The sequence below is a fragment of the Phalacrocorax aristotelis genome, chromosome 1 (assembly GCF_949628215.1).
Source record: "Phalacrocorax aristotelis chromosome 1, bGulAri2.1, whole genome shotgun sequence".
Lineage (NCBI taxonomy): Eukaryota > Metazoa > Chordata > Aves > Suliformes > Phalacrocoracidae > Phalacrocorax > Phalacrocorax aristotelis.
In genome coordinates, this window is record NC_134276.1 from 205,860,064 (window position 1) to 205,883,897 (window position 23,834).

The 23,834-nt window shown below is 38.3% G+C and overlaps 1 protein-coding gene across 6 annotated transcripts in view; it reads right to left on the reverse strand.

Annotated features, from left to right (window-relative positions):
- The window catches only part of MAGI2 (membrane associated guanylate kinase, WW and PDZ domain containing 2), a 762,823-nt gene that overhangs the window by 242,390 nt on the left and 496,599 nt on the right, over positions 1 to 23,834 (reverse strand). For all 6 annotated transcript variants that reach the window (XM_075081471.1, XM_075081469.1, XM_075081468.1 and 3 more), the window contains exons 4-5: positions 12,062 to 12,277; positions 1,341 to 1,554 (exon numbers count right to left, since the gene is read on the reverse strand). In XM_075081471.1, coding sequence (XP_074937572.1) covers positions 1,341 to 1,554; positions 12,062 to 12,277 — 430 coding nt within the window. The remainder of the gene's footprint in view (positions 1 to 1,340; positions 1,555 to 12,061; positions 12,278 to 23,834) is intronic.

Sequence of the window (23,834 nt, forward strand, 5' to 3'; positions counted from 1 at the left end):
CAGCAGGGCTATTTGCATTCACTGTATTTGTCACAAATATATATTTATTTTCTATTAAATTGCCTGCAGCAGTATTTACCACTGTCACAGTTTGGTGTGTTAGTGACCTACCCATCATCCAGTCCCCCACCCTCCAAACAGATCACAGGTTTTTGTTACAGCAAGTAAAATAAAAGTGCCACATAATTCAGTCTGCTCTCTGTCAGGACACTCAATGTGTGCAGAAAAATTAAATTTGGGAGTGAGGTAAGGAGGAAACAAGGGTTTGAGCTAGCCCTGAGGTCATCCTAGTTCTTCTCTGCTTGCCTGGGCAAAGTTAATGTAATTACTCTTTTTCCAGAACAAGCATATTTTTGCCTTTTCAGCAAAGGCACTTATGTTTTAATAGTTACTGCTCTTTTTAGCCTTGGATATGTCAGAAGCTAAAGTTGGTCATGTCAGTGTTGATGAAAAATCACGTGCACAAACTTTATTCTTGTCATTTGTTTACGCTTTTTGTGATAGTCATAAAATTTTATACGAAATAAGGGACTTAAAGCAGAATTGACACCTCCAAATGTTATTTTCACCTACTAATAATCAGAATAATGGTTAACCTTCCAAATTGTTCGAGTTAGTTTCTTAAAGCAAAGAGAAATGCTACTGCTCCTCTTTAAGTAGTGTTCTGCTGATGAAACTGTTGGTTTTTCCTTTCTCTTTTTTTTTGTGGAACATGAGCTTATGTGAACTAATTCATTTGCTATGTTCTTATTCTGGTAATGTGTATTAATGACAGCACTTAGAGAAGAAAGAATTTTCATATCCATTTGTTCAACAAGTTGGCTAATTAGCAACAGTAGGAACAGGTATGTATAGGCTACGGAAAGGAAAAACTTTTCTACATATAATTAATTGCCTTTATTGTCCACTCATTTATGTTATTATTTCTAAATATAGCATGGCCTTCCTTTACTGTTCATTAGCTAGTTTTCAGCCTGCCTATCTTTCTTTAAATTGGCAAAAAGCTCAACCCTCTTTATCTCTGTCCACATAAGGAAGAACCCAGCGATTGTGCTACTCCCCCATAAGCACCAGAACAGCACAAAAACTTTGCTTTTGAAGAAAAAACAGTTTTAATTGCTGCTATTGAAGTGCTAAGCAGTCCAGTTACCCATCTTAAAAACAGCATGCTTCAATGGAAGTCAGTAATGCAGCAATTGCCACCTGCTCTCAGGAACCTTGACAGCCAGAACATTCCTGCTATCTTAAAGAGGAGGTGTCCAATGCTCCACTCCACTATACAAACCATTTCCCCACCCAGTTAAATACAATATGGCTATTAGAGAAGAAATAAGACTCACTCAATAAAGTAGACTTCCCCCTTTTCTGTATAAGCCATTTCCCAGTTATCAGGCAGTGGGCCCAAGTCATCATTCTCTTCAGATTTAGTCTGCTTTGTTACATCCATATCCTCCTTTGCTTCTTCAGGCTGAGTATATCCTGGTGCAGGACAAGGTTGGGTGGAAGATACCTCACCTGAGGCACCTGTAGTCTTTTCTTCATGTTCACTTGATTCTACAAGAGAATAAAAATGACAAGTTTTGGATATTCAAGTTAATGGTAGAGAATTTACCGGGCGCAAGTCTCCAAGCAATGCTCTATGAACTGCAAGTCTTGAAATAAAGAGAAAAATTCTGCTGGGTTTACACAAGGGTCCCTCTGATGATTCATTTTATCTGGAACACTATAAAAGAAAATAAAGTAATAAAACCAAACTGAAACAAGAAACTAATAAAGAGCTAGGAACAAGCCAGAGAGTTCTGGCTCGTTCTGTCCCAGGAGTCCTTCCAAACCAGCAGTTAGCACTGAGCAGAAGGCAGCCTCATATCCAGCAGCACTACTGTCTTGTGTCTTAACTTTTCAAACTATACATGCGTAAAGCAAGTACCCTGCTGTTTTACTACAGACAATAGATTATTTTCAATTAAAAAGTATATATACTAATTGCTTTACCTATACCTATACAACAAATAAATCAATATGACATCCATCAACTCATAGCAATATATTAACTGTATAAAAAGTGGTTGTGATTTCATTACCAGTGTAATCTGTAGGAGGTTTAGTTTCCCACAGCCAATGCCGAATACTTCCTATGCCCAATATGATTGTGTCTCGCTGTGACCAAGAACATATTTAGGAAGGAGTCTTCCTTTCCTATGTCTTTTTCAGTACTTGATCTTTTGTTTTTTATTGATTTTATTTTCCATAAAGTAAGAAATTTAAAAAATGTGGTGTCCAACAGTATCTCTACCACTATAGCAGTCCAGTCCACACACTTTTAGCTAAGCAAGCATAGTACAACTTAGTGATACTTGATAAAACATCTGCTGAACACAAATATAAGACAAAACCACAAAGATACATCAAAAAACTCCAGCTAAATAGCCAGCAGGTGTACAACATCAGGAGTCTAAATGTGTCTTATCCACATTGCTGAACACTTACCTCCACACATAAGAGTCTACATGCTCATTTGCATGAATGACTATCACATAGCAAAGCTTCCATGCACTCAACTATTGACAGTTGAGAAAATGCAGTTTTTTCTTGACTACTTCCAGCTCAAACACAGGTTGTTTGAGAGAACTTGTCCTACTAAAGAAAGAGATTCCTTCATGCTTGGAGGTTAATAAATTTGATTGACTGGTCTACTAGGTATGTGTTTGTAAGCAGTGTTTTATGATATGTTTTATTATATGGTCTATCTAGGAACTATTTCTTGAAAAAATGTGACAGGAACCTGTTGCCTCAGTGAACAACAGAAGCTTTCATCCTTGGATTCTGTTCTCTGTTGCACTGAAACGAAGCCTTGTCCCATTGAAAATGAACTGGAACTAAAATAAATTTACAATTTTAATGTATTGACTGAATCTCTAGTGACTATGATGGAATCCTAGTCAGATGGCTGAAGTGACCCTACGTGTTAAGTCAGGTAAATCAAATTCAGTCCTGCTTAGGCTAGTTGCTCAGTTTCTAGATATTTAAAATGAGGGGAGATTAATCTCAGACCTAGTGAGCATGGCTTTACATTAGGTTAGGTGAAGGCTAATGACATAAGCTCACCAATAGGTAAAAACTATAGGAACACAGACAATGAATATCAGAGGAGAAATGAGAATAAACTGTGAACTTGTACACTAGTATTTAATAAAAATGATATATAATTGGCATAATAGAGACTAGATTAAGACTAGCTTGTTCATAAAGATATGTAAGGAATGAAGTATGTATTAATATGTACCATCAGAAGTGTATATAAGCTTGCTCTGAGTAATACTATATGGACTATATTGAAGTCCATGGATAATTATAAAAAAAGACAGGAGAAAATATGTTTTTAAAAGAAGCCGGAAATGTAGTCCACAATAAAGATCAATACAACAATTTTTTAAATGAGCCAACGGTGCATCCAGAGCACAGAACTATGCAGATACTTGTGTGAAACATGTAGAAGTGGAAGACAAGTTAGGTGAAATGATCTAAGTTGTGATGCTTAGGACAGCAAGAAAGAAGAGCAACAAAAAAATTAACAACAATGGTGTTAAAACCCCCAGATTTTAATAAACTCAAAGAATTATTGAATTTAATGTTATGGTAATCAATGGTAAGGGAAAAGGAGTTTAGGAGAACTGGCAAAGATGAAATAAACAATACTAAGAGTTCAAGCACAAATTGCCCTAACAAAAAAGAAAAATAGTAAGTATAATCAGAGATCATTTTGATTAAGCCATGATTTTTCAATGGTCTGTTACTTGATATAGAATTGTACAAAAGGTGAAGACTGCATTGAAATGTTAGGGATGAATACACAAAAACAGTACAGACATAACAGCAAAGCAGAACAGTTAGTCTAGAAAAAGAGATAGTCAGGGACATCAGAGGTGACAAGAAAACTTTCTGTAAGTGCATTAATAATAAAAAGACAAAAAGCAGACTCATTACACTATGTAGGAAGGAAGGAAAGCTAATAATATACGACGCATAAAAAAAACAAGGCAGTTAGTGTTCTTCTTGCCTCAGTCATTACTGTAAAAAAGATTACCTGTGATTAAATGACTAACATAATTAACATCAGCAATAGGGCTAAAGAACTCAGAGTAGAGTGGGCAGATAACAGGTCAAGTACAACTTAGATCAAGCAGCCATCCTCAGTTGTTAGAGCCTGATGAAATAAAACCTAGGCTACTGAGGGAATCAATGAAGCAGACTCATGGCTAGTAATGGCTAGACCTTTGAGACTTCATGGAGAAAAGAAACTAAGAAAAGGCAGACACAATCTTGGTTTCAGCAAAGTACCCATGATTTAGGTTTTTAGATAGTTTTGTAGTCTAAATTTCCAAGCATCTAAGTTCCCTGTGAAATAATTTGCTCAATTAGGCCATTACATCCTTTTGTAAAAAAGGAGGAGGAAGACCCATGAAACTATAACTTCATATCTTTTTGTTTTTAATTCCTAGAAGGACATTGGGACCAGCAATCAAACCACCTACATGTAAGCTCTTCAAAGGTGATAAATAATTGTCAATATTTTTCAAGAAGAAGTTATGCCATACTGATCTTATTTCTTTTCATTGCAGAGTAACAGGTGCTGCTCCTTGGGGAGAAATGGTAGATATAACTTTCATGGTCTTAAAAAAAGACTTTTGACACCAACACATACAGCCTTTTAGAATAGTGTGGAAAAAAAAATGGATCCAGCCTTAAACAGGATGACGGTCTATAGCTCTACAGCCATATGCAGCTCATGCTGCTAAATCTTAACTCATACTTGAACTACATGGTATTACAAACATTTTATGCTGTTTGGAAATGTGAATCTGTCTGTGGTAAGAAATGAATTAGCAAGAGACACAAGCAAAAGTTTTGCTTAGTTGCATCCCACAGCAGAGCAGTAAGATCCCAGGGAAGCTGAAGTCCCCTCCTTATCTGCCAGTCCTCAATCCCCCCTCTCCCGTCTTGGCTTTCCAAAATATGTGGCACCTGTCTGGTGCGAAATGCCACAATCACCTGTAAAAATACAAGATGGGATCGAATGCCTAGGCAGAATTCCTAGTGAAAATACAATGGACATATGGGGATGTGTGAGGGATACCTTACCGTTATCTTCAGTCAACAATGGTACCATTGCAAAAGAAAAACAAGCATCATAATAGGCAAGAGTAGCAAGCGTATGCAATGCAGGTCATTCCACCGTCAGCTACAGTTTAGTAGGTTTAGTTAGGAGTTTAGGTTTAGTAGGTTTAGTCAGGAGTACTGGGCCTGATTTCAGAATTTCATGTCAAGGAAGATTTGAAACAGTGCAGAGGGCAGAAAAATAAAGAAAAAGAAAAAGATTGGAAGTGCAGAAACATTGAAAAACAGGTGGGTTTAGTCTGGAGGAGAAAAGACTGATGGATAGGGGAAGTATTTTCAAATATGTCAAAGCTTCTTGCAAAGCATAGAGGATATATGGTCTCCACTTCCCTGAGAATAGGACAATGTAATTGCTGATAAATTCTTTGGCTTTTTTGTTCTTATCTCTGCAAAGCAAAAGTAAGTTCTCATCTGTCTCAAGCATCACTGACAGATCTGTAAGTTGTATTCCTGAGGCTACCCACAGTCTTGACCACATTTCTACTACAGGAAGGATGCTCTACAGATCAAACTGAGGACAAGACATAAGACCGCATGGTACATATGACTGCAGTAGAACAAATAAATCTGGAACACAGGCACATCACACATGATGGCTAATGATCATCCAATTGAGAGCGCACAGATGTGGTGACACTGCTGTCTTTTGGGATTTTAGCATGATATCTGTAATATGTGTTCTTTCTCAAGATCTTATTTTCAGTAGGTCTGATGAGGTCAGATTCTTGATATTCAATAACTGTATTAACAAATCCCAGCTGTCATGACAGAAGAAAAAATGTAAAAACTAAGCCTCGAGGATTAGAAGACATATTCTGAGCTTATCTAAGATAGAGATTGCTATCAAAATATAGCAGGGGAAAAAAGGAACCTGATGCTTACTTAACAATGTAAAAATATAATTATTTTAAAGCCAATTTCATGAACTATTAATTCCTGGATCATTATCTTTAAATAGCTTACTTTGGTAATGGAGAAGGCATCAGGATGACTAAAGCCCAAGCAATTAAGGTAGAATTGCCTAATGCCGTATAATAACATTAAGTTCTACACAGTGGACATCCTAGTCACACTTATATGGAATACAGCCCTATGGTGTCATCTTACCTTTTGTTATATGTATCTATCATTCACACACTCCAGGTAAGGTAGATATTCACCTTATTGGTTTTCCTTCTGCTAATATATATTCATACATAATGTTTGATTTGATAAAAAAACAGTACTGGTTAAAAACTAGTAGTGTCTTAAATGTAAAAATAAAATTTTAAATACTACAGTAACATACTGTGAGCACAAATATTTATCTTTAGACAATATATGATGTGAAAAAGATCCTAAAATTGTACCATAATATTAGTCAGGAAGTATTTTTGTCACTAAAGAACCAATCAATTAACTTTACATCAGATGAAATAGCCTATTAGAACTGCTGTCTTGCTACAAAACACATTATGTAGTCCACTTTTTAAAAGCAGTTTAGCACAATATATCAACGTGAGCATCCTGGGAAGTGACAGAATAGGCGCTGGTAAAGCACCAGCAAGTTGTTGCATATGTGGAATACAAAGAACTTTGGGAAGAAGATAATGTGTATGTTAAAAATACCCACTTATCATTAAGTACTGGAAGTTCATCTCTGCAGTACACCAACTCCAAATACCAGCAGTTAAAATATTACTGATTAATATGTCATATTGTCTATACAGGTCTTAGACAATCTAGTGACCTTTTTTTTAGAAATAACTGGTAGTTATATTTTGACAGTCTCAGAATTCGAGCCTTCATCAATGCTGGTTTTGCACTTTAAATTGCTTCTGTATTTACAGTCTAACTTTTGATTTTTGCCATCTAAACATGTAAGAGGGCCTTGTCACTTTATTTCTTTATTTTAGTGCTGCAGGTTATTGAGGCACTAAAGTTTAAAAACTTATTCTCTTCTTCCAAATGTATCAACCCAGATGACCTAAGCAATATCAGCAGAGAACAAATTAAGGAAAATATTATTAAGTAGTAATTTCTGGAGTGGTTTTAGCCACTCTGAAGGAAAATATTGCAGGTCTTTGTATCCGTATTGTATCTAAATGACTAATTTGTTAAATTCTGCACAGGAAACTGTGCATCCATCTTAAATAACTGTTGGATACAAGAGTAGTTTAAGTCACGTTTGCCAAGCTATATGAGAGCCTCTTGTGAAAATACCACTCCGCAGCCTTGGAGCAGCTCCCTTTCCCACAGAGCTGTAGCCGTACTTGGGTTTTGGTGCTTTGTATGGAGGCACTGTTCCCACTGACTACTAACCTATAAGAACTAGGAGCTGATGTGGGGGAAGGACACAGGGAGACAGGGTGAGCACAGGGTATTCTGTAGATCATAGGTTGTGACCTAGGTGTGATAAATTGAGTTCAGAGAAACACTTCTACAACAGAAACATCAATGGACACCAAATTTTGTATTTTTTTAAAATCTCATGGCCCTTGGATGCCATGTGTGTTATTTTCATGTCCCTGACTGTCTTTGTTGTGTAATAATAAAAGAATAAGCTCAACCTGTTCCCTGTGTGCTGGTTTTGTCTGGGATAGAGTTAATTCTCTTCCCTGTAGCTGGTAAAGTGCCAACAGCATATTGATGCTTTAGTTGCTGTTAAGTAGCGGCTCAGTGTCGCTGAGCAGTGCCTATAGGAGTCGGGGACCTTTCCAGCTTCCCCTGCTCTGCCATGTGGGCAGGAGGCCGGGAGGGGCAGGGCCACGGCTGGGACAGCTGACCCCGACTGGCCAATGGGGTGTTCATTCCGCACCATGTGATGCCATCACCAGTACATTAACTGGGGCAGTTGGCACTTGGGGGGATGGTTGTGGCTTGGGGACTGGTGGTGTCATGTGCTGTTGGTTTTGGTTGTTCACTCCACCACCCCCCCCCCCACCTCGGGTTTTTGCCTCTCTCATTGTTTTCCTTTTCATTGTATTGTTGTTGTTGTTGTTTTATTTTAATTATTAAACTGTTCTTATCTCAACCCACGAGCTTTACCCTTCTGATTCTCTCCCCCGTCCCGCCGGTGGGGATTGAGAGAGTGGCTGTGTGGGGCTGAGCTACCAGCTAAACCACAACAGCTAGGACTACGGCACCTTGTGTGGTGGTTGATGGCATTCAGACTCTAGCCTTTTGCTTCATTATCAACCTAAGGCAATGAATGATCATTTTGAAACTTTATGTCATATCTTATCCCTCAATTAATTCGAGCCTGCCAGAACTTTCATTCTCTGGGTGGAACTTATTGTTGCTCAAGTAATGTCAGAATAATGCACACACATAAGCATTCTTTCAATGTCAGAGTGTTTTGGAGTTCGGATGATAAACACTTAATCAGTCAGAAGTGTGAGGTAAACATGACATGACCAACACAGTGTCAAATTATGATGCTGGTTGTGAAGGAGACTGACTTAATTCTCTCCAGACACAAACGGCAACAGCAGTGAAAACTGAATGTCTGACAAGCAGGTTGCAATTTGACCAAGAGTCTTTTTACCTCTTGTCAAAGCGTCAGTTTTGCAGAAATCATTCATTTCAATGAAGTGTCCATCAGGAAAGGCTTTTCAGGTGCAAGATGTCTTGCCCAAACCAGTGAAAGGCAGAGACCCAACCTAGAGTAGCCAGAAGTCCATTATTGTGGGCAATTGCAATAGGTATGAGAAATGCAGCACTAACTCTAGACTTGCCCATCTTAACAGCTGATCTATAGATTGTGTCTCTCATATGCTGCTTGGCAAATAGCAGAATTCTCATTTAAATTTAGTGATCTAAGTTCCTGTGCAGCTGTAGGCTGAATTAAGCATTTTAGGTTGCAGAGGTGATACCCTAAAATGGGTATCTGAAACACCTACGCTTTCCTACTCTTTGGAATTGCCTTTTTCTCCTTACTTTATATAAAGAGAGCAGAGACAAGTAGACAAAAGTTAAGGTATTTAGGCATATAATTTACTGAAGTTGAATGAGATAAATCCCATCTCCCAATTAATACTACTGTGTTGTGAGAGAACTTGATCCAGGATGAAGAGCTGAGAGTGTTCCATTCTAAAGTGACCAAAAACCTCATCCTAAAGAAGTGAGAAGGCTTCCTGTTGGGTTCTGAGCTGAGGACAGGTGACAAAAATCAGAAAAAATAAGCACATTGGGCAGCACAGATTAGCAAGAAGACAATTACGGAGCACTGTTGAAGATCTCCAGTCTGTCCAAATACAACTATCCAGGGGAAATCTGATGGCCTATGATGCAAGGTTTGTGCAAGTGAATTAACGAAAAATTGATTCCTACTAACAAAGTTCAACCAATGCACAGATTGTCTTGACAGACACTGAAAAGTGGTCTGAAAAATCAGACCAAAAGCACAAAGATCTCTGCAACTACAAATGTTGCTTATTGGTGTGATAAAGACAGGTTTATTTTCTTCAGATTCATCTTAGATCTGTTACTATTTCACCTTAGCAATCCTAGGGGTTACAGCAGTCCTTTGCCCTGCCAGCACTCTGACACCTTTGGGACTTAATAAGTCATTAAGTTGCTGAGCATCTATAAAAAACACATCAATGTTTTGGATGTACCAAGAGTCCTATATTTACTAAAAGACTCCCATTAGAAGTGAAGCATTTAAAACAGAACACATTTTCTAAAAGAGCTGGAAGTAACAAATATCCTCCCTTGGTTGCTTCTTTATAAAAACTACGTTGCTCCCTCCAACAAGCATTTTAAAAGAAAAAGAAAAAAAAAAAGTATTCTGGTTTTCCTGATTGTTTTAAGACGCAAACTACAAATGCACATGTATTTGAGAGGTAGCTAAGCCTCTGTCAGCTCACAGAGAAAATGACTGCAGTAACAGGGTCCGTGGGAGCTACACTGCCCAACAAAGGCAACACAGCATGTATGTACAGAGCTGCTTTGCTACAATCCCCAAAGTCCTCAATCAGTGTAACTGAACAACAAAACCCTGCTTATGAAACCATGAAAGCCAACACAGGCACTGCTTGTTCTGCTGGCCACACCTACAGGAATTACTTTGTGGGGGGCGAGGAGGGAGTGGAGGGGGCTGTCTTACACCGATGCTCATGTATTTCATTTTGTAACAGAGCACATACCAGTGCCTGTTTCTTGGGTGCTGCCTAGACATCGTTCACATAGAATTTGCCTGGGAGAAGCAAATCATAGGTATACGATGCAAGGAGAAAAGCAGATAAACATTGCCTCTTGCTCCAGTTTGAGCTGAAACATATTGCCCTGGAAATTGCTCCTCAGCAATGGTCTGTTGTGTGGCACTTTTCAAATAACTACAAGGAATGATCTTTCTAATGATTTCTACAATACACATCAGAGACCAAATCCTGCCTTTGCCTCTTTAGCTGTGGAAGTATCCTGGCAACAGAGCCAGTGCTGATGTTTTATGTAAGGATTTCTGGGCTTCATCCTTTTCTGCTTAGCTGTGTAGGAAAGGCACTAAGCATCAGAACATTGCCAACAGATGCAGTGTTGTGTGGAAGGGATGAGCAAGGCTCATACAGCATGTGATGGCGATGTCCAGGGAGTAATGCTGCAGCCCTTTGGTGAGCTGAGAGGGGAGGATGAGATCCAGTCTAACCCCCCCACTCCCTGCTGCCCCCTTGTACTCAGGGATGGATTCTGCACAGGGATTTCCCCTTATTTGTAATGTTAGGCAACAACAACAGAAAAGCATGTGGCAAATACACCCTTGATGGGAAGATATTAAATTCCATATACTTCCTAGTGCAGTAGGAGGAAAAAAAAGTATAGAATCTGCAGTATGAAAATCCTTTTTACAGTGCTTAGAAGATTAGATAACGGGATTTTTGTTTCACATTAACCTATATATTTAGCAAACTTGCAATATTCCATTTTATCTTCTCATCCGTATGATTCTCACTACAGACTTATTCTTCAATAATTTGTTTCTGAATTTTTAAGTTCACCAAGAAGGATTCACAGAGTTATTTCTCAGAGAGGTATAAACATCTGAATCTTTCAATTTCCTACTTGAACAACAACAAAAAATTTTAAATGATATTTCAGAATAAAAGCGTTTAAGCACTGTAAAATGATGACTTGCTGAAGGGGAAGCTGATCACTTGCTTGGGAAAAGGCTGCAGTGCTCTCAAGATACCAGTCAGTATCTTGAGCCCCTTTTTTTTCTGAAGAACTGTGATCCAAGGGGTAACTCAACAGCTGCGTTTTAGGACTAGATATCTGAAACCTTTATCAGCTTTATGGAGGCTCTGGAACACTGCCAAAAAGGGTCCTTCATGATAGTACTACCAGCTAAGTTGCATCAGCACTCCCACAAATTTGTTAATATGATGACAACTTAACTCTTCCACAATACTGCTAAGATTTCATAACAATTTACAAAAGTTCACTTCATAATGTAGTGAACTCTCTTGTGAGTATCATCATTTGAGAAAAAGGAGACCTGAAACACAGAGACTAGATTCATTTGGCCAGATTACAGTTCTCTAGACTCCCTCTATAGTCAACGGAGAGAAATAGGCACTTGTGATTGATCTTCTAACCTAGAAATCTAAAACAGGTCACATGAACTGTATTCAGAAAGTAGATATTTTTCCCTTTGGTCTATAAAGAGGGTTCAAAGTGACTAGTTCAGAGACAGATATCTTTATGGTAGCTGAGGTAAGTGAGACGATTCCCAGAAATGGAGGTTAAATAATTTGGTTTAGGCTTGAGAGAAATCCTATTACTCAGGATTCCTTGCTTTCAGACTTGAAAGAACATCCTTACCTGAACATGCATATGTTCAGTAACTGAGGGTAACTGAGGATTCTGTGAATAACAGAAACACATTGCAAAGTAAGAAGGAAGAACAGACCTGGTGTTACTGTCACATCATTTCCATTGACCACAGGTCTTTCTTCCTCTTCTTCTTCTGGTGGTTCAATACCCGCCTTCTCCATATTGCTCACCGACTTATTTCTTTTGCGTTTGCCTTCAGCCCCGGGAGTGGCACCTGGGAGGATTTGATCTGTTACATTTAGCAGCAATGGAGCTGGTTCTGCTGGAGGCTTCGGAGTGCCGTAATAGTTGTCTGGAAAGAAATGAAAAAGAATAACACATGAATTTGCAGAAATACATATGCTGCTGCTTCTTCTTTTGGCTTAGAGTAAGGGGATTATGTGAGGTAGGATCTGATTCATCAGGTAATATAAAGATTAGTTCAAAATATTTTCTGTGAAGTTAAATATTCACCATTCATGAAAGGGTAATTAGTTTTCTTGATGGTAGCACTAGTGATCAAATCATGCTCACAAGCATATACCATATTAACACTTCCTGAGACTTCAACAGGCAAGTTAACATTCCTCTCATCCAAATACCTGACAAAAAGGCAGCATAACGGAGCTGTTTTCTTATTTCAAATCATTAGTTAGGACAAATTAGTTTTGTAATATTTATGCCACAGTACTAGAGTTTCTGAAGGATCAAAAGGACCATAAAAGTATTGGTTATCCACTATGTTATGCCATTTTCACACACCCCAAAATTCTCTCACTTGCTTAGAAAGTAAATAATCATTCAAAGACTCAGAGATTTGCAGTTTTCTGTAATGCTTGCACTATCTCATTTTTCATATCTGTTGAGTTTTTGCTTTTCATGAGCAAAGCTCCAGATTTGTAATAGCTACTGTTAATATATTTTCAAAGAAAGTTGAAACCTTATGCTTTAGGGCTTAAAATTATCTCAAAGTACTAAGGAATTCTGAGAAGATTTAAGGTGGCTGACAGATTACCCCTCTGTTTGTCTCTCATGAAATTTCTGGCAACTTCTTCTGAATCATCTAATTTCTGTCAGAAGGATTATTAGATTAGATGGACCATGATCTGATCTTTTCTCTCAATATCTGTATATTTGCATTTCTAGCCCATCTGGTCTCAAAACTGGTCTCTTTCTGATACCTCAAATTTGTCTTAAAAATATGGTTAAAAAGAAAATACAACACTAATAAAATAACAGAATATTAAACATATTAGCAAGTCCTCTCTAGAAGCAAATATAAAGAGTAATATAAGCCATAAAAATAAGAACATGATATTTATGCAGTTATCTTATTTTCACCTGAAAGTTGCATTGAAGGGCAGAGAACATGATGCCTTACAAGTAGATTTTCAGCAGTTACACGGGAAACTAAAAATACTGTCCAGCTCTGAGAAACTTTCCAGTGAAAAAAGCACCTATGTAAGGATATGAAGTTGCTGAAGATATTTGTAGACCGTATGCCCATTTTTTAATCCTTATCCCAAAATTTAGGGCTTCTGCAAAAGCAAGTAATAGCAACAACTTGCAAGAATTATTCTAACCACATACGAGTGTGACACAAATAAAGAAATATGTTGTATCTGCACTGTAAACCATCATAAGTTGCATTTTGCTGGCAGAGTAGAAATTGTTTCTGGTACTAGTATTACTGTGTGTTTCCAATGAATTACAATGTTCAGCCGCACGACCACCTCAATACAGGCAAGTAATTGAGCAGTGTTGCAACTACTGAATACTCTATGAATTTTTCACAGAGGTTTAGAAAAATTATATTCATAGCAGATGTTTCTGTAATTGTAATACACTAGAAAAATTTACTGTGTTAAACAGCCCTCGTACTCACTCTGGACTTAGGGATGGCAGAATGAAAAACTGACTCACTGAAGATTTTCTTTTGACTTTTTGTGGTGGTAGCAGGTTTAACACAGAACCCCGATGCCAGTAGGGTTATGAGTTGTGCCTTTGTATGGCTGCCTGTGTCTTGCCCTCCCGCAGTCTGCAGGAGTTCTCTCTGACTCCCCGGGTTAAAGCAGGGGAGCAGGCTTTGGGGTCTAAATGGGGAAGGGAAATAAACCTACATTGATCCACTCACAAAACTGTACCTCCAAAATATGTCAAAATCAAATCTGGTCACAGTCAAACTTCTAAGCTCTGACAGTGCAGGGTGTTTTGAGAGAACCTGAAACCTGACATTCCTGAAGGCAGTGTCAGTTGGAAGTCTACTTTTGTATTTCTTTAAAAATGTTACCTTTATTGGTGAGATTGCATACCTGAAATAGCACATATTTTGAAAAAGGATTCCTCAATTTAAAAAATTCCTCCCTGACGTGAGCCATTTTACCAGTCTGAAAGTTAATCAGTGCCACAGATGCCTTAAGCTTCACCAAATTTGTGAAGTGTGCACTGATTTCCACTGTTTTCATAAATATCAGCACACAAATCCCAGGGTTATAGGTCCAGCCTGATACAAACCGTGAAACTAAAAGTGCAGTACTCTGGCTTTTTTTCCTTTGCTCTTAGCTTTGCCATTGTCATCCAAAATTGAGTGCAGTAGTAATTAGCAGTAATGTTAATATCCTGAACAGATAAGATGTTTTAAATGAAGGAACAAGAAAAAGACATACTCGTTCTATTTTTGGATATTAAACTCTTTTTCACTTTGACTGACTGTATGCGTTAGTGGGAGACAGAGATAAAAGTCATAACAAAAAATTGCTATGAATATCACATATATGAAAACATAAAAACAAAAATGCCTTTATGACTAGGAGCCAAAGAGGATTTCACTCTTTCTGTTTCAAACTAAAATTGCCGTATAATTTCCAAATTCTGTTCTTTAACATAACATGTTATGTGCTTTATGGTCCAGTAACCATTGATTTAAAAGTGAGTTTTGCAATACTAGTTGCTATCACCTACCTACCTACCTATATATCTATCCATCCTCAATTCAAATATAGGCATAAGCAGTGCAAAGAAAAATAAGAAACTGTTCCACAGATATTGATGTCGTCAGTGCATCATAGAAACGGTGAAAAGAATCAATATATTCCAAAGGAAAAAATATATAGGATGAGAGACCCAGCCATTTCAATGAAGGAGCAATATTCCATTAAAGAAAAATTGGAATCAATGTAAACTGCATCTGCTATCAGAAAGTTTCTCAGTGGCTTGAAATTCCTTGCCTAAGCCTTAGAGCTAATGGGAGATTCTCTCACAAAGCCTCAGCAATTGTATCTAGGCATAATGCAGAGACTAAATGTTTAAAATCCATAACTTTTGTTGCAATGATGTTTGCAAAGTCTCTGATAAAAACTGCTCTTTTTCACCTTGCTTGGTTCAAGGCGTTACTTTTGAAACACTAATCATAAAGTACTGGAATTCAGCTTCCTGTAGGTACAAAAAGCACACCAAATAAATAACTTCAATTGTATTAATTAAAAAAAAGACGGAATTAATAATAAAGAAGAACACTTACTGAAAGAAAACATAAATCCTGTGCTCATTGACAGTCAAAAACCCCAGCAGTTTTGAGCTTTAAAAAAACAGGAATGGGGCACAAAGCAGAAAACACCTTTATAGCACTACACAAAATCACACAGTGCCCTCCCTTTCATATACTGCCTGCTGTTCTGGTACTTGCCTCTCAAAAATTACATGGGGGGACTAAAGAAGGGCAATTAAAGCTTGGAACTGCTTAAATTGATTTAGAGTTTTCAGCTCGGAAATGGGACAACTGAAGGGGGATATGGCAGATATGTATAAAATCAGGAGAACCCTGGGAAAGTGCCTAGAAAATAAATGAACGGATGCTTGGCTTCTCACTACATGAGAACAAGAGGATGCCCAATGAAATTAGCAGGTTTAAAACAAGCAAAAGAAGTGGGTTTTTTTCACACAGCATAAAAGAATAGTGGAATTCACTGTCAGATGCTGCCAGTATCATAAATACAGTCAAAAAGCAATTAGACAAAGTCACAGAGAAAAAACGCCTGAAAGCCTGTTAAATGTAAAGGTACAAATTCTGAATCAAGAGATTTGTGGGGCACAGAATGTATCTCTCCATGCCTTCCCTGTTCTTATATTTTTTGCTTTAACATCTACCAAGGGGGAGGAGTAGAGACAGAGTATGGGACTACAGTTTCCCTTGGTTTGACTCAGTACAAATGCTCTTTTACTCAGGTGCCTCCTCGTTGTACTTGAAAAATGTGTGCATACTCCTCTGCCACCTTGCACAAAGTCAAGAGGTCAGTTTAAGCCAGCAGAGCTTAAGCTAAACTCTTTACACTGGACCTGACTAAAAGCCTTCACGCAGACAGGCAGTGCAGACCAAGTATTTAATTGCAGAAAACCCACCACTGCTTAATACATTTTGCTTCCGTGTCTGATTGCCTCAATGCTCCCAGCCTCTTTCCGAGTGCAGCTGAACACTGAAGATGGTCTAACCCAACCAGTTTGACTCTGCTGCCAAAATGGATTGGAAGCCATAGCACAGTTACAATTGCCAAGTATGTCTTGCCACCCCCAAGCTGTATGCAAAGGTCTACCTGATTCTGCAAAGAGGGTGTCAGAGAAAATTACTGGGGAGGTTAGCCCTGATGACAGAGACCACATCAGGAAACCAGAAATTCAGAAGAAGCAGAAGAAGGAGAAAATGAGGACAAATCAGCTATTTTTTACTTAAGCTGAGCTCAGCTATGTCAGGAAGTAGTAAGGCTTGTATTTTTTCGATGAGGCGTTTGATGATAAACTCGCTTTCTGAGAAAAAGTAAGCCCTTATGGAAGAAAAAAAGACAAAGCATTTGGGTGGTAGCAAGGAAACAGAAGAATCATGCAGAAATGATAACAAGACTCAGATCTGGTGGCGGTCACTATACCGTTGTGCTTGAGACCCACTGATCCCAATTACTGGAAGCAGTTATAAATATATCTCCCACAATGTTGTGCTCCACTTTGCACTACATCGCAGGGGCTGGCCTCACTGAACAGTGTCACCACTGGTGCCCCCAGCCTCTCTCCCCTTCTGTGAGGAAAGAGCCCAAAATGCAGCATAGAGCGGACATCTCCACTTTTCATCCTTCCGCACAGGGAAGGGAGAGGAAGGGCTTTTTGCCAGGTCTGCATCCCTGGCTGTGGACAAGGACGTACTCCCTGAGCTCCTGGACTGGCCAGCCTGCACCATCAGACCGTGGAGGAAGGGGGTTATTGCTAGGAGCATCCTTGGGTCCTGAAGCTTCACTGATATTTTCTAAGAAATGAAAAAGTCTAGTTTAAAAATGTAAGTATTATGAAAAGTTAAAAGTGGTGCTGACGAATTAGGAAATTTTAGTAAGAATGAACAATCATATAGAAAATGAGAGGTGTGCCAGAGCCAAAAGCTTTTAATATGAATCCTTCCAACTATGGCGTGACTCAGATTCTGAGCCCAGAATGAGACACACATTCCTTTTCATGCTTATTTTTAGAGTGTGATGAAATAATACCCAGCTATGAAGACACCCCTGCTTCTGCTTATTCAGCACCCTCATTTAGATCGATCTGTCTGTACTGTTTATACAACTTTGAATTGCTAAAGTATCAGTCAAAATTGTGTGAGTCAGCCACAACTCTAGAAATGAAACACAAACCTTATTTTTCAGTTATTACAACAATAACTGCAAACATTATGATGAATGTTAAATCTCTACATGTTGCTTTTGTGGTCACTCACTACTGATAATAAATTAAGGGGAAAGTACTATGAAGTCTAATTCCTGAATGGATATGTTACATTTGATATTTTAACAGCTCACTAACAAATACATATGGAAAAATAATGGATTGCAATGGCATACAGAGTTTTAGGTAGCTTAGTTTTTAATAAAAATCATAATGTGAATAAATGCAAAGATTCTATTATCTGATTCCAAGATTTTGTTCTTTGATTCAGAGATGATAACTGCATTTGTTTATGACTAGAGACCTATTGCATACATCAAAAAGTATCTGTTTATAATCTGTGTCTGTTTATAATCAATGTCCACATGTCCAGATGGAGACCAGTGACAAGTGGTGCCCCTCAGGGGTCTGTATTGAGACCAGTACTGTTTAATATCTTCATCAGTGACACAGACAGCGGGATCGAGTGCACCCTCAGCAAGTCTGCAGACGACACCAAGCTGAGCGGTGCAGTTGACATGCCTAAGGGACAGGATGCCATCCAGGGGGAACTGGACAAGCTGGAAAGGTGAGCCTGTGAGAACCTCATGAGGTTCAGCAAGGCCAAATGCAGGTTCCTACCCCTGGGTCGGGGCAAACCCCAGTAACAATACAGGCTGGGGGATGAAGGGATTGAGAGCAGCCCTGCCGAGAAGGACTTGGGGGTACTGGTGGACAAAAAGCTGGACAGGAACAGGCAATGTGCTGTCACAGCTCAGAAGGCCAACCGTATCCTGGGCTGTATCGCTAGAAGTGTGGCCAGCAGGTCGAGGGAAGTGATTCTGCCCCTCTGCTCCGCTCTGGTGAGACCCCACTGCAGTGCTGCGTCCAGCTCTGGGGTCCTCGGCACAAGAAGGACATGGAGCTGTTGGAGCGGGTCCAGAGGAGGCCACAAAAATGATCCGAGGGCTGGAGCACCTCTCCTACGAGGACAGGCTGAGAGAGTTGGGGTGCTGAACCTGGAGAAGAGAAGGCTCCAGGGATACCTTTCAGTATTTAAAGGTGGCTTATTAGAAAGATGAGGACAATCTCTTTTTGGTAGGGCATATTGTGATAAGACAACAAAGACGTGTAGACACAGCACTTCAGGACATGGTTTAGGAGACATGGTAGTGTTGGGTTGATGGTTGGACTTGATGACCCTAGAGGTCTTTTCCAACCTTAATAATTCTATGATTCTATACTTTAAAACTGAAAAAGCCCTGTCCCAAAATTCGTACAACCAACTGATAAAATTCCCAAAGAGGAAAACAGTACATAGACATTGTTCAAACATAATTAGTGATGTATTTTAACAAAATTCAAGACAATTACCACCTCCTTAAGGAAGTCTAACAAACTTCTTTTCACCCACTCATGCTGAGTGAGTAATTTATTTTGACGGGTGACTATACTATAATGAGGGCTTTTTTAATCATTTCTGTAAGGTTGCGTGAGCAGATTTTGTTCTTTGGTTCATACATTTTGAAGGCCATTTTGCAGTGCTGCTTGACGGATCAAAGTTGCAGAACTCTTAGTGTGGTGCCAAAGTAAGTGGAATTAAAAAATGAAGCTTTCTAAAGCCTTTGGATTTTGGATTTACATTGATACTATCTTCACTCATGATCTTGTGTCATTAAGGTGGCAAAGAGGCCAGGAAAGGTTGTAGTTCAGATTTCTCAGAATTTAGGGAAAAAATGTTGTTAAGTGTAGATTTGTGACTATGCTTTCCAACAACAGGTCTTAACTTCTATTGTGTTCTCTGAAATATTTACAAGCAAAGATATACTTTTATTAATATCTTTGCTGCTACTTTTAGTTTCTCTACTTTCAGCCCAAGACTGAAGATCCCAGAGAAGTCTTTGCCCTTTTTTTTCTAAAAGTAAGCATTTTACTCCAGACTCCTTTGTTCTCTGAGCCTCACTGTTACATTAATGTCTAAATTAAAAATACAAATTAAAATTTATTTACTTTGGGAGTGCTGTCAGAATGAGGTACACATGATATACAGAACTAATTCCATACTTGTTGGATATAGAAGTCCCCAGGGCTACTTGTTATAAAGCGTGTTTTTCACCGTTGCTATTTTCTAACTCTATTGGGCTTTAGATATTGCTAAAGCTACTCAAAAGGAATATTTTCTGGAGATCTCAGGGTTCTGGTAGAACAGAGGGGTCAGAGTTATTGCCTGTGAATTCCCAACAAATACTTGAGCATTTTCTGGCTGGGGCTGTCCAGCTGTTTTCCAGAGGCAGGGAGATTTTTGATGCCTTGTGTTGCTGCGACTCCTCCCCAGGCAGAATTCTCATTGGGGTTGGTCTCTGCAGCTTCTGCTAACAGACATTAGGCATATATGCTAACTTCTGTGTCAACTAATGACATTTTAATAACTGGCTTCAGGACTGTCTATTCATCTACATTAAAATTAAATCACTAATTATAGCTGCATTTTTTTGCCCAAGAGTGTTCTGGCCCCCAATGAATGCAATAGCAGAGGAAGTTTCTAAATTCACAATTCACAGATGGGCTATCAAACCTTCCAACATGACAGACGTGCTCTTCTTTTACTGTTGGACCCCAACTGCCCCCAGTTAGAATATCTCTTTTCCAGACAGACTGGGAAAGACCGTAAAAGTACAGATATATGAGTTTGTTTTAATTTCTAAATTGGTATTTTTCAAGATAAATATTAGTAGCAAATCAATTTTTGTAACTGTAAGGTACTGATAGAGTATATCAAATCTGCATAGGGGATGACCTACAACAATTTCAATTTTCAGAAGTTTTGAAGACCCCAAAATTAAGGCATGCAAAGTTAATTTTAATTTTTAAAAATATTTTCCTCAGAGATGCCAATTCATGCTTTAGTGTATTTTAGAGAGTTCAGACTCTTAAGTTTTCTTCAACTTCCATTTTACATAGCTGCTTTTTCTTTTAACCAAGGTATTATTCTTTTTTTTATTTTTTTTTTAAAGTACTAGGGTGGTTTTATCCTATAAATACTCTGCATTTCTTAGATTTTGTTAATTAATCTTTTAGCTATTTGCAGTAATCAATCTACAAATTTAGGCACATACACAACACCGATCCCGAAAAATTCTGTGTAAGAGTACAAGAAGCAAGTAGAAAGAACAGTTTCACCTTTACAGAACCAGATACTTTAATTCCTGACAAGACCAAACCATGTGAGGAGACAACCCTCTTGAGCACTAAATCTCTCACAGTTGGGAAATAACAGTTCTCCCATTAGGCGTGGGAATCCCATGGGTTGAAGGTGTAAATACATTTCAGATAAAGTAACTAGAAACCATTCAGCCTAAGTCCAGGTGGAGGTGACTATGGAGAGGGAACTGTCTGGCTATAAGATTCCTCAAAGATTAAGGTCCTGACCTTATTTCTCCCAAATATTCTTCAAGTTTGTACTTCTCTCTGAGAAGCAGAACAAATCAATTTTAGATAATGACCTAGAAGAAAGATGACTGCTTATCAGATGCAGCAGTGTGCTGCACGCACTGCACATCAACACAGATCTTCCAACCACCAGCAAATATGAAATGACTTTTAACTTTCATGTTTTGATCTTATACTGAACACTGCATACCAGAAGTGAAAAAATCTAGATAGGGCTCTTTAAAAGGCTACTCTTGTTTAAGGAAAATCATGGACAAAGGGACAGGAATTAATAATTAATGCAAAAGGGCATTTGGATTTCACAAGCAAGATTCACAGTGGTATAAATGCAGGATATTAAAACAAGACTGTGCAACAATACAGCTCAATAAATACATTAGTAACTATTTTATAGTATTTTGCACATTTTAAAGCAATTCAGTTGTCTGACCTCATCTTCTAAAAAGCAGTCCTACAATCTGAAACCTCTACTTCCCCATAAAAGAGACACGGTTCAATTCCTAAGCAGTATATTCTTTGCTGCAGCTAGGCAGAGATACCAAGATACTTCTTTCTACAGCACATATATATTTTTTGTTGTGAGCTGGCTGTTGTCTGAACTCAGCCCTTGAGTAGTCACTTGTCATTGTGTCTGACCCTCAAATGATAAAGGAGAGTGGGTTTTTAACTCATTTCACTTTTGCTGCTTAGAAGTTAGGTGTCTAGTTTAAGGTAATCAGCTCCCTGCCCACCTGCCCTGGGTAGTGATCTTAGGTGAGACAAACTGACCTCTGGAAGTGTACACGTTTTTGGCTGCTGACCTAACAAGAAGGTCCAGACACATTTTAGATGGCTAAGAAAAGATGACACTATTCAGACCTTTAATAACCAAGGTCCCAACACACTGAATCATGCTGTTGCTTTCTGCCATCATTTAAAGCTTTAGGCTTAACAAAGTGTAAGGTTGCCTACTTCCTTTGAACTCTGATTTTTTATAGTTTATACATTATGGCTAAGGTTCTTGTAGAAGTATTCCTTTGCCATATTAGACAACAGCTTGCAGCACACTCCCTTTTGACAGTAGTGCCTACATGGTTTTACACCCTTACAGATGACCTGGAGAGGAAATATGAGAAAAGACTAAGAGCATTTCTAGACAAAATTTTATCTAGTTTAGTCTGGGCCACAGAAGAGGATGTTTCTGAAGCTTCAGAAGGACTGAAAAAAACCAAGTGGATGGGAAGACATCACATTAGATTAAACTTATTATTGATAAATGCGAATCATGGAACCATCGGGTTGTAAAATTATTATCCTTTCTACTGCAGACAGCTCACTATACAGTAGCAGGTCCCTTCTGCTAAATAATAAGCAAATCTAGAACAATAAACTGGAAGGCAGCTTGTGGAAGGAATAGAATGGTGTATAATACAAATGTTCAATAGTGTGTTTAAGTACTTCGTTGCATACAGCATTGGCCCATACCTTTTTAAGGAAAAAAATTACAGAAATAAAAGATATTCTGAGAAAAGCAAAGAAAATTATAAACTTCCTATAATGAAAATCAAATGTATTTCAGTTGTAACATAAGGTGGTAAAAAGGAAGGAATATAATAAAAGTAAATAAATACAAAATTTGATAAAATTAAAGATGAAAAATTGAAGTTCAGTGAGAGGAAGCACCTGCATTCAAAGTTAATTAAACAGTAGAACTTCTGAAGTTCTGAGTTAAGTTTTGAGCCAAAAATGGGAATGAGTTTCAAGAACATACAGTTACTGTAACAGAAATTTTTGAGAGATTACACGCATGTTAAATCAATCCATAGCTGCTACAGATCTGTCTGAAAGTGCTGTGTGTAGGGGAACAGGGACCAGGTGAAGTTTACTCAGAAATATATATTTTAGAGGTCTTATAGTCCTGACAGTTGCCTGATCCGTCTGTTGCCTGAGACAAGATACTGGACTAATGTCCCCGTCCCTGGTTTGATCAGTACTGTGTTTCCTTTTTTTCATAGGAATTTAGGCTTATTTTGATAGCTGCATTTATAGACACCTTATAAAATTTCACAGTGGCGTTTTCTCTGCGTTACAGTTGGAAACCTGCCTTCTCCAACTGCTTTGACAACCTCAGTAAGGCACTCTAGACTGTTAATTTCGTCTGACATCTTCTTCAAATTATTTTTTTGAAGAAAAAAGAGATCCCTGTAGTCAATGAATTTTTGCATTCATTTGTTCAAGCTGCTACCAGAGAAAGTTGTCTTGCCAATTGTAGAGTTATGTAGGAAATCTTTGCCTTATGCATCTAAAAAGGCATCTGCAGATTGCCCTGGATAGTCATCTTGCACAACGTGAATAAATCAAATGTTCCCTATTGGTTCTTCCCTTAAGGAGTTGTCAGAATAAGTAAAAGTATTTCTGACAGACTCCCAGTAATTCCAGGTGAAGAAAATAAACAAAGAAACTTCCACATAGACCCAGAGAAAAAACTTCAAATTTTCATCAACAGAAGATTATTATTTTGCCACATTAATGTAAATCATCAAGGTTTTTTAAGGTAATTTGATGTTATAAATCCTAAATACTGAGCAATAACTGAACATTTAATGGAGACTTTATGTTCCCATTTTCCCTTAAGCCAGTATAATATCTCTTTCTAACATAGCTTTTCTTTTACTCAGTTTGCTCTCCGCCACCTTGGTCCCAATATGACAGAGATATAAAGCTTTACTTTTCTCATGGGAGTACCAATGAGTTCTTGTGCT